The sequence below is a fragment of the Pyrenophora tritici-repentis genome, chromosome 3 (genome assembly GCF_003171515.1).
Source record: "Pyrenophora tritici-repentis strain M4 chromosome 3, whole genome shotgun sequence".
Classification (NCBI taxonomy): domain Eukaryota; kingdom Fungi; phylum Ascomycota; class Dothideomycetes; order Pleosporales; family Pleosporaceae; genus Pyrenophora; species Pyrenophora tritici-repentis.
In genome coordinates, this window is record NC_089392.1 from 1651659 (window position 1) to 1662713 (window position 11055).

General features: G+C 49.3%; 6 protein-coding genes across 6 annotated transcripts; 4 read left to right on the forward strand and 2 right to left on the reverse strand.

The window, feature by feature from the left end:
* Positions 1-46: 46 nt before the first annotated feature.
* PtrM4_079950 (isochorismatase hydrolase) lies at positions 47-729 on the forward strand (the record flags this gene model as incomplete). Its single annotated transcript, XM_066106410.1, has 3 exons — positions 47-145; positions 195-377; positions 433-729. 3 exons carry the CDS (start codon positions 47-49, stop codon positions 727-729), a joined length of 579 nt encoding a protein of 192 aa, XP_065963348.1.
* Positions 730-835: 106 nt separating this feature from the next.
* PtrM4_079960 (uncharacterized protein) lies at positions 836-1642 on the reverse strand (the record flags this gene model as incomplete). Its single annotated transcript, XM_001940875.1, has 1 exon — positions 836-1642. The coding sequence occupies one exon, from the start codon at positions 1640-1642 to the stop codon at positions 836-838; it is 807 nt and encodes a 268-aa protein (XP_001940910.1).
* Positions 1643-2357: 715 nt separating this feature from the next.
* PtrM4_079970 (RING-finger-containing ubiquitin ligase) lies at positions 2358-3377 on the reverse strand (the record flags this gene model as incomplete). Its single annotated transcript, XM_001940876.1, has 1 exon — positions 2358-3377. The coding sequence occupies one exon, from the start codon at positions 3375-3377 to the stop codon at positions 2358-2360; it is 1020 nt and encodes a 339-aa protein (XP_001940911.1).
* A 2371-nt stretch (positions 3378-5748) lies between these two features.
* Positions 5749-6066, forward strand: PtrM4_079980 (uncharacterized protein; the record flags this gene model as incomplete). Its single annotated transcript, XM_001940877.1, has 1 exon — positions 5749-6066. The coding sequence occupies one exon, from the start codon at positions 5749-5751 to the stop codon at positions 6064-6066; it is 318 nt and encodes a 105-aa protein (XP_001940912.1).
* A 312-nt stretch (positions 6067-6378) lies between these two features.
* PtrM4_079990 (Retrotrans-gag domain containing protein) lies at positions 6379-7575 on the forward strand (the record flags this gene model as incomplete). Its single annotated transcript, XM_066106411.1, has 1 exon — positions 6379-7575. The coding sequence occupies one exon, from the start codon at positions 6379-6381 to the stop codon at positions 7573-7575; it is 1197 nt and encodes a 398-aa protein (XP_065963349.1).
* Positions 7576-7623: 48 nt separating this feature from the next.
* Positions 7624-10982, forward strand: PtrM4_080000 (uncharacterized protein; the record flags this gene model as incomplete). Its single annotated transcript, XM_066106412.1, has 2 exons — positions 7624-8431; positions 8473-10982. The coding sequence occupies 2 exons, from the start codon at positions 7624-7626 to the stop codon at positions 10980-10982; spliced, it is 3318 nt and encodes a 1105-aa protein (XP_065963350.1).
* Between the last annotated feature and the right edge of the window lie 73 nt (positions 10983-11055).

An 11055-nucleotide genomic window follows, 5' to 3' on the forward strand; every position in this document is an offset into this window, starting at 1 on the left:
CTTTTGTGGCTAGTCTTGCACACAATCATCGTCTTTTGGATCAGAAATGGCGCCTCCATCATTTCGCGAGATTGTGGGAATACCGGCTTCAACAGCATCGACGAACGACTCTTGTTTGTTGATTATTGATGCGCAGAATGAATATGTAAACAGCCATGAGTAACACCATAAGAGACCCTGTCTAACCTTCCCAGGCATCTGGAGCGCTTAAAGTCACCAACGCAGCCGCGAGTGGCAAGGTCATCGCAGACCTCCTCGTAAGATATCGCAAGGCCGGCGGCAAGTTGATTCACATAATGCACAAAGAAGATGACGGAGCGCCTGTATTTACGCCAGGTACTGAGTTAGCTGAAGAATTCAAAGAGGTCAAAGCGCAGGTACGGTGATCAAGCTTTCAGACGAACGATAAAAATTAACACATGCTACCATCAGGATGGCGAAGAAACGATCTGGAAGCTATTTCCTGGCGCCTTCGAGCAAACGTCGCTGCATGAGACGTTGCAGAAGTGGGGAGTCAAGAAAGTCGTGCTAACAGGCTATATGGCGCATGTGTGCGTCTCGACGACCGCAAGAGAAGCCTTCCAAAAAGGGTATGAGGTGATTCTAGTTGAAGATGCCATCGGCGACCGCGATATCCCGGGCGTGCAGGGGGACGAAGTGACGAGAGTGGCATTGGCGGAGCTTGGGGATGTTTTCGGAACTGTTGTTAAGAGTGCTGACATCGAGTAGACTACACGGAATAGTATCTAGAAATTTCGTAAATGAGAGATGGAAAAAACGTGTTATTTCACAATGTACTTATCGAACCCCGCATGCACAAGTTGCCGAGTGTTTCTCAAGCTCCAACGCCCCTCATAACGGTAGCAGTATGGACATACTTGACCTTGCCATCCTCGACCCTGATCTCGTGACTATCTGGCCAAGCTCCGAGGCTGTCAAATTGACAAGAGACTTGCACACTGCCCACTGTCTCGTCGATCACGTACCGTCTCATACCATTTGCCTTCTTACTGCCGCCACGTGGCAAATCTGCCCCACATGGTTTTGTCAACCTACTTCCCTCTACTCTCTCACACTGTGTACCCCAAGATATCTTGCCAGCAGCCGTAGCATCTGTCCACATATCAAGGTAGGCGTCACCGAAGGATTTGAGGAGCGCTCGAGAAGGCTGGGAAGAGCTAGGAAGCGGCGTCCAGATTTCAGCGCGGATATAAGACAATGTCTTTGCAGCATCGAAGAACAGATCTCCAGTCGTGGCGGCGACAGTGTCGATGCTGCTGATGGTGGCTGTGTCGTTGTCGCTATGGCGGATTTGCGTGCTGACGACGCGAGGCTTGCTTTCAGATGTACTGATCCACATCGTATAGCTAGCGCATGCTAATATGTCGGCTGTGGTTCGATTAAGGTCAATACTCGACGGCGTTGAGAGAAGACTAGTCGCGATATTGGAGACCTTGTTGTTCTGTGAGTATGTGAAGTTGGTAGTCACAAGGTTCAGCGAACTGGGATTGCCCGCAGCCTGGGCACTAAGGTATGAGTTTGCGGCTTTGATCAGACCTTCGCGAGTGCATGCTGAGGCTGTTGTGCCAACGGTGAAGGCTGTGGCTATGAGAGTAGTCCGCAGGAAGACAGAGAAAGACATTTTGTTTGTGATCTTGAGACGATCTTGTGACGAATACTGCGTACCTTTAAGGGACGCTGATTTGTAGAGTCGCCCATACATACATGTACTCGGGGAGCCCATCGTTTCGACTGCCGAGAATAAACAGCTTCAAATTGATCCGCCGTAAGGACGAGCATGCATTCATCTAGAATGATGTTCCTCATTGGTGTAGTCATCTATCCGAGCTAGTACCGACGCGTGTAGCAATAAGATGCAACTACCGAGATGCGCATCATAGTAATTGTCGTTCAAAAGTAGAAGAGAAACATGAGCGGCAATTTGTTGTTGAGCACCACTTCATGGCATCCTTGATGGTATCGACGCCTTACGACTCTACTCCTCGGATGATTACAGTTAGCAGTGATCGACTGACAGCAGTCGGCAGGCCAACTACGACTGAGCTGCTGATGGAGAATCAAAGTGGGTTTTGCTGGTGACAAGTTCAAGCCGAGGAAAGAAGGATGTGGGGATCGGCAAGCACGAGACCACTGCCGGTGATCATTATTCTGCGCTAGACCCAATTAGCCGCGCTAATGACCAGGGGCAGAAACTAGCTTCTAAGATCTCTAGCGAAAAGATGCTGAATCTCATTAAACTACTAAAATAATACAGAGTTATTACAATTTAAACAGGTACCGAGACCGATCGTATGACCCTGTCATATCGTTCGCCGCTGTCTGACCTTCCGGGCTTATCAGGACGACGACGAAGTTCCCTTCCCACCCCATCCAGCAAGTGCCCATATGCCCTTCACGAGAGCTTCCTCTCCATCATGACCACGCAGGCTCATCTTTTTCTTCTCAATCTGGTACCGTCGTAGTTCCTCAAACACGCCCACAAGCTCATCTTTGAACTCATTGCTTGGCTTGCTCTTCCACACACATCCGACACCGCCAATCTTCGTACAGCAACGCTCGATGACCAGATTTATGATCTCATGTCGTTTGGTGGGGTATGGCTGGGGAGTTGGAAGATGCGTGATGCTTTGAGAGATGAGGACAGTGTATAGATGCAGGAGGGGCATGTGGCGGGCGTCCTTCGGTTGCGTAGCTTCAATGAGGTAGTCCCAAGAGATATGTTCTGCAGTGATGGGCAGGCAGGCGTTTGCACGCCAAATCAGCCGATTCACGCGTGCATTCTTTGTCAGCCATTTCGGTAATACGGCGCCTGCGTTGGCCATCAAACGTGCAAGGCGCACCAGCGGAATCGCAAGGCCAGCAGCCATATCCAATCTACCAATTGAGTCCCAAGATGCTGCTAGAAGGTTGTAGCAATCTAGTATGGAGTTCTGATGCCTGTTTCCTGGGGCGTTCGGCGTGCGTGCAGTAGCAACGAGAGCGGGAATGATGGCTTTGTCGAGAATAGACGTCACAGTGAAGTTGCCAGTGGGATGTCGTTGCCACAGAACTTGCAGACCAGACCAAATCTGCTCCATAAAAGTGTAGAGGCGCTCTGGTGGCTCATCACAGAGCGCCTTCCATATTGACGGTACGTCGAAAGATGCGCGCGACTCCGGCTCCGGTACCACAACAAACCTGCAGGTTGGGCAAGCATTTGTGTTACCTCGCCCTCCCTTAAGCCATCTCTTGATACATTCGTAGCCAAATATATGTTTGCAGGGAAGCGCGACCGGTTGGTGGAGTGCGCCGAAATGCTCGGTGCAGATGTTGCAGGTATCGGCTGGGTGAAGTTGCGTGTCCAGAAATTTGTCCATGACGACTCGTTTGGAAACCGTAGTTGTGTGTGGTTGAAATGGAGGAGTAGGTGCTCGGTAACATAACAGAGAAGACATTTCGCGACACTTTCAAGTACGAGTGAGCGTTTGTGGTGAACGAGTGAATTGTGATGACAACAAAGGCGATTGAGTTTGCGACTTCACTACCCTTGCACTGTCAATGTGTGCTTTATGCTGCAGATTTTATTTGAATGGGAAGAAGACAAGCTGACCTGTACTAACAGGCAGGGTGGGCATTCTATAGGAAAGCCGGAACAGACGATGTTTGCTGTCGAACCACCGTTTGTTCTGGGAAGCCAGCGTGCTCTGACATAACAAGAGTCCTATGATATCAATGTCGAATGATCAAGGGGTCTGTTCGGCGTCTACGCGGCGTCACTTAGGGCATCCATCTCTATGGAATCATGTTAAAAGTTCTATTATAGAACCTAACACTAGTTTTGTAACAACCGCACAAGTTCTTCGTACGCGACCCTCTCACTGTAGTTCGTTCTTCTTCTTCTCATTCCGTATTTATGGTACCATCGAAGTCTTTCACTATCGATCGATTAGCCTTACCATGGTCATCTGACGTTTCTATAGCGTCCAGGAGTCGTGATCATGTGTAGCTTCTCTGCGCGAGCGCGGAATAACACACGATGAAATAAGTCTGTGCTGGGATAGAGTAAAGAATGTAGGGCCGACGAATATCAGTTTCCGTGTCGCGTGGCTGCAGCACAGATAGTCAGTTGCATTTAGTGTTTTTGATGACGTATACCGGCGAGTGCACTGTCGAAATCCGGGGTTAATTGCCGATTGGGCTGACAGAATGCCATGCGCCTCACTCCATCGGCACTAACGTAATGAACGGCCTTCCTCCAGGATCTCCATGTTTGTCAACGGCATATTTTCTTTGCCGTCGGACACATGACAAGGTGTACAGAACAGCCAGGAAGCAGGGTCATGCTTGCGTACAAGTGCTCACGGTCAGCCAGCGTTCAGGCCTTTGATAGGAAACTTTGGCAGAAGATGCGCTTAGCTCCGCATAAGTCCCGACAATGTCATAACTGAATTTCGGGCACCCAAGCATTGAATACTGATACTGGGTCTATTTCCAGCTCGTGACTCAGGCATCGACGGATGCGTTCATCGCGTATGCAGGGCCCATGACTGCCTCAAGGCCGAGCGCAAGGTCAATGCGTTACCGGCACTGGGACCGACGATGGGTATTAATAGAAAAGTAAAATTTTATACCTAATTGTGCGCACATTCTAATCATCGTATTAGTTCCCAGAGCCGGTAATTATGTGTATTTAGCGATGTGAAGATATAGGCAGATGACTACAGCTACGGGCTGATCTGGAATAGGCGCAGTACTGAGTACCACACAGGTAGTATTACCGACTGTCGTATTCATGTTGGGATGTGAAGAGTGCAGCATCATGAAGACATGATTAGCAGACGTGATGCGAGTGCTAAGTCCAGCACTCAAAATACAGTAGCGAGACTGGTCCCATGGTGGTACAGTCGACCTTATAGGGGAGGCACCCCCCAAGACTACCGCATCTTAAAGTCTTGAATAATTACATCGACACAGCAGGCCTACGCGATCGAAGAGAACCCCTAGCCTGAGTCCAGTACTTCTGGTAGATGGAGTGAACTGATGATGCGACAAAGTAAGTCTGCTCGAGAAGCGTGGCTCCGGATTTAGCCCAATCCAGCCTAGACCAAGGTGCAGTACAAGCGTTCGACGTCTGCATCATCACCAAACGCATCTTTGTGTTTCTGGGTTGTCTCTTGTGAGTTGTTCCACTCGGGAAGGTCGAATAACAGGTTGCTATGGGTACAGGGCTCAACGGGGCTCCTGGACCGCTTGGTCCGTGCAGACTCCCACGCAGACTTGTCAACAATCAATCAGATCGGCATGATTGATTCCTATCTAGGTTAAAGGCTGCCTAATGAAGTAATTCTTTAACCTATATAGGAATCAATCATGTCGATCGATTGATTGTTGACAAGTCTGCTCCCACGCCACCCCATACCATATATAACACCCCGCACCACTTTCTAAGCTCTGACTTTTGCGACAAACGTTTTCAAAAACAAATCAACCAAACAAAGCCCCACTAAACGCTGTTTGTCTCACTTCCACTGGATCACACAAAGAGATTTCACAGTGTCACAGCATTCAACACTGCGCGATTGAACTATCCTAGAGCTTCACATCTGAAACTCATCAAGGTACTTTCTATCTTCATTATCTTATCCGGATCGCCCTGTTCCACTAAGCCCAGCCTTAGCTTCACACAGATCAACCTTTTGTCAAGCCTACCCGACTTACTCCTCTATAGTCATCCACGAGCTTTACACAATGGCACATAACGGAAAGAAGTCGTATGTCTTCGCAACCAAGTCTAAGCCTAAACCTAAGCCTAAGCATTCAAAAGCCTCGAAGAAGGAGAAGTCCATTCTGCAGTCCGCTCCTTTGCTGAACCACGACGCCAACTTTAACAAGGACGGGCTAATCGAGGGGACTGTGGTCACAGAGGCATCAGTCTCCCAAACTAATGGCTTTCCATGCCAAGATGAACTCACCAAAGATACTGGAAAGCCCGACAACAAGTCAACCTTATCGGTTACCTCCGCCATCATTCCAATGTCGCAGTTGACTACTACTGTAACGGGCTGAGCCTCGAGTCACATGACTAGGCTGCTAGCCTAGTCGCTTCCCCGGCAACGTGAGGGCCGTGCGCCAACCCAAACAAAGCAGGCTCGCCGCTTGCGTCTTACCTTCTTTCTTCATCTTGACTGTAAATAGCATCTGGACTAGGTAGCTGGAATACAGTCCCTACAGACCGTTCACATACAGTCAAGATCAAGAAGAACACGCAGAATACGCAGAACACGCAGAACACGCAGAACACGCAGAATACGCAGAATACGCAGAATACGCAGAATACGCAGAACACGCAGAACACGCAGCAACCAAAGCACCGCTATAATGAGCTCCCCCGGGGATACTGACATGACGACGAACGATTCGAACCAGCTGTTACAGTCGCTACTACAGAGACTTGAAGACATGAGCACTAGGATGGAGAGGCTGGAAGCACCATCGCACGAGCTACCTCAAACGCCTGGTCACAATACAGACGCCACCACTGATCCAACGCCAACCTCCGAGACTTCGAACACATCTGTGCCTATAACCCCAAAGCCGCGGCACAGCTTACCCCACCCGCCTACGTTTGGTGGAAACAAATCACAATGGCGAGGATGGAAGCTAGAGATGGAGGGCAAGATCGAAGAAGACGCGCAAGCTATTGGAAGCCTAAAAGCTCAGCTACGCTACGTCTACATGCGTCTTGATGGGGCAGCGAAAACCAACGTTACAACATACTACGAGATACAAGTTAAAGAAGAATCGCCAAACCCTTTCAAGCTGCTTGACCGCCTTGAACTCCTCTACGGCGAACGAAATCGGAAGGAGAAAGCCATTCAGAACCTCTACTCTATACGCCAGAAGGACGACGAGACGTTTATTTCCTTCTATCCACGGTTTGAGAAAGAGATGGCCAACGCTGACGCAGAAAGCTGGCCTGAGCATACGAAGATATCCTACTTACGCAATGCATTAAGTGGTAGGATAAAGGATAGGCTTGTTGGTACATCAGGAGCAGAAACAAGCACATACGCAAGGTTCGCTCAGAAGTGTGCAGATCTTAGCAACGACATGGAGTTGTTCGGCCAATGGACGAAAACAACCCGCCGTTACGGTAGCCGAACTGCTGAAAATGCACCAACCTATGAACCACCAGCAAAATCAAATAATGCCACGCTCACAGCAGTTTCCCCCGAAGACATGATGGAATGGGAACCTACGCAGCCTACAACTACCCAAGTGAACGCTGTCGGCCTCCGCGGCAAGACCAACATGAATGGATATCCATCTAGGCGTCCCGAAGACCGAGAACTTATTGGAAAACGAGCAAAATGGGTCAACCAAGAGGAAATCGATGCTCGACGCCAGGAACGACGCTGCCTCCGATGCGGCCGCAACAATTGCCGAATAGCTACATGCCCGTTAGCAGCCGCTCTACGACCAACTCACGTTAGCGTCAAGACAGCAAAGAGTACTGTGGTCACCAAGGCAGCTGTAGAGGAGGAAGATCCAGAAGACTCCGAAGCAGAGCAATAGGAACACGCGGCAGCTCAGAAAGAATGGAAAGAGACCGGAAAGCAAAAGATGGATAGCGATCCCTTTGTACTGGACGTTAGACTTAATGGAACTGACTTTGTCACTGGACTTGTTGACTCAGGTTGCCTTTGCTATTCTGCCATTAATGAACAACTCTTTCGATCTCTGAGACTGCCATCAATCAAGATAGCCCCGCGCCAGCTAGAGGAAGCAGCTGGGAAGAACGCAGAACCAAGTACTGTCCTAGATACAGTTACTTACGCCTCGATAGACATAGACGGCCACCAGCAGAAACGCGTCTTCTTCTACGTTGTACCTGGCCTAACTTACGACGTGATCCTAGGAAAGCCCTGGTTAGAAGATGCCGACGTCACAATTTCGGCCAAACAAGGCTGCCTAGATATCGGCGCGTCAAACATCCGCGCATGGAACCACAAGAAAGCGTCATACAAGCCACCACTAATGAAGGCTACTCAGGTGATGGCTTCCGCATTCATGGCGGAGGTGAGAAGAAGCCGTAGGAAGAACAAAGGAGACGGTATTGCGCTCGACACTGGACTGTTCGCTGTTTCCATCGCCGACATTGAGAAAGCTTTGAAACCGCGCAAACGATCCGATCCAAAGACGAAGCTCCCACCCCAGTACCACCAATGGCTGAAGGCTTTCGACCATTTCCTAGCTGAGAAACTTCCCCCACATCGTAAAGGCGTTGATCTCCACATTGAGATTGAAAAGGATCAAGACGGAAACGAGAAGACCATTCCATGGGGTCCGCTCTACGGCATGAGCCGAGAAGAGTTACTAGTGCTTAGGAAAACTCTCACCGAGCTGTTAGACAAGGATTTTATCCGCGCAAGTAACTCTCCCGCAGCTGCACCCGTCCTGATGGTCAAAAAGCCAGGAGGGGCATCCGATTTTGCGTTGACTACCGAGGCTTGAACAACATCACCAGGAAGGACCGTTACCCTCTGCCTCTATTCACAGAAACACTGAGAAATGTAGCTAAAGCTAAATGGTTCACAAAACTTGACGTTATCGCAGCCTTCCACAAGATCCGTGTGGCCAAAGGAGAAGAATGGAAGACAGCTTTCCGAACAAGATACGGCCTATTCGAATGGCGGGTTGCTCCCTTCGGACTAACAGGAGCACCAGCCGCATTTCAACGCTACGTAAATGGTGTTCTACAGGATTACCTTGACGACTTTGTTTCAGCCTACGTTGACGACATCTTAATCTACTCGTCAGGATCGCTTCAGGATCACAGAGAGAAGGTTGGAAAGGTTCTTCAACGCCTTATAGACGCTGGACTGCAGATTGATATCGACAAGTGCGAGTTCGAGACTAAACGAGTCAAATACCTCGGGTACATTGTGGAAGCAGAAGTGGGCATTCGAGTTGATCCTGAAAAGATTATCGCAATCCGCGAATGGGCTACACCAACGTCAGTTAAGGCTATCCGAGCATTTATTGGTTTTGCCAACTTTTACCGAGTTTTTATACCAAACTTCTCGGACATTGCTGAACCGCTTATCAACCTAACTAAGAAAGAGATGGTTTTTCATTGGGACGAGGCTTGCAATCAAGCATTTGAAACGATTAAGGAACTTCTCATTACAGCACCAATACTCGGCCATTTTGATCCAGAGAAGGACACCTTGGTAGAAGCCGACTCCTCAGGACATGCAACTGGCGGCCTATTGCTGCAGAAGGACAAGAACAACAACTGGCAACCCGTTGCCTACTACTCAAAGAAGCACTCACCAACAGAGGCCAATTATCCAATTCATGACAAGGAGCTTCTAGCTATTGTTCGTTGCTTAGAAGCATGGGCTCCTGAACTACGTATGGTTAGGAAGTTCACAGTTCTGACGGACCACAAGAACCTTCAATACTTCTACCGCGAACGACAGCTGTCTGAAAGACAAGTACGTTGGTCAGAGTTTCTCTCACGATTCGACTTCTCCCTGGAATGGAAACCTGGAAAGACTATGGGAAAACCTGACGCCCTGTCACGACGAGAACAAGACCTACCCGCCAACTACGACGATGAACGAATACGGTCTCGATTTATCCGTCTTTTCCAGAGCAAGCACTTGCAGAGTGTTCAAATCCAGTCCCTGTCGTCCGAGGAGATTGACTTCACAGAAGAGATACGCATGTTTGAGGACCAGGACATGCAAAATCTCTGGCACCGAAGCCGCCAAGAGGATAAGCTTTATCAGGAGCTCACTACGCTGGTAGCAAACAAGGAGCGGAACCTCCCTACCAAACTTCAGAAGGAGAAGTCAGTGAGTATAGCAGAATGCACCCTAGACGAGAGAGGCCTGTTGCGATTTCGAGACCGGATATGGATCCCTGACTGCGAACCACTTCGCACACGAATTATTCAAAATATTCACGACTCGCATATCACCGGCCATCCTGGACGAGATCTTACCTACTCAATCTTATCAAGGCAGTTCTTCTGGTCAGGTGTAGCAAGCGACGTGCGACGCTTTGTCCGTAACTGCGAGATTTGCGGGAGGAATACGATATGGAGAGAGACAAAGAAGGGCCTCCTTAAACCGCTACCGATCCCAGAACGTATATGGGGAGAACTTTCAATCGATTTTATTACGGACTTGCCGCCATCTGGACGCGATGACGCAACGAACTGCATGGTGGTCACTGATCGGCTGACAAAGGGAGTTGAACTGGAAGGCATGCACGATATCTCGGCAGAAGCAGTAGCACAACGGCTTTTAGAACGGCATTACCCTATTCATGGTATTCCAACGGCAATTACGAGCGATAGAGGACCACAATTCGTCAGCGATCTTTGGAGGCATTTCTGTAAACTCCTCAGCGTTGAGCAACGCCTGTCGACTGCCTATCATCCGCAAACCGATGGTGCAACAGAGCGAATGAACCAAGAGATTGAGAAGATGATTCGAATCTGGGCCACCTACACGCAAGAAAATTGGCTAGCACTTTTACCTATCGTTATGGGAGCAATCAACAATCGCGAGGCCTCATCTACTGGCCTAAGCCCCTTCTATTTTATGCACGGATATCACAATGAACCCATTCAGCTGGTAGAGGATCGAACTATTCAGGACCGACCAAAGAGAGACGGCGAAGCACTGGCAGAAGGCTTCCTTAAAAGACTCCAAGACGCAACAGAGTGGGCCCAAGCTGCGATCGCGATAACACAAGAGAAACAGCAACATCAAGCTAACAAGACAAGAACAGCAGCGCCCCAATACAAGGAGGGAGACTGGGTGTTTTTGAACCTTAGAAACGTGAAGACAACACGACCTTCCAAGAAGCTAGACTGGTTGCATGGAAAGTACAAAGTCTTGAGGCAGGTCAACTCCCACTCTTATCAACTTGACGTTCCGGGAAGATCCATCCTGTCTTCCACGTAGACCTGCTTCGCTACGCGCCTAACGACTCTCTCCCATCGCAGAAGGTTGGAGACACTCAGCCAGGGCCTATACT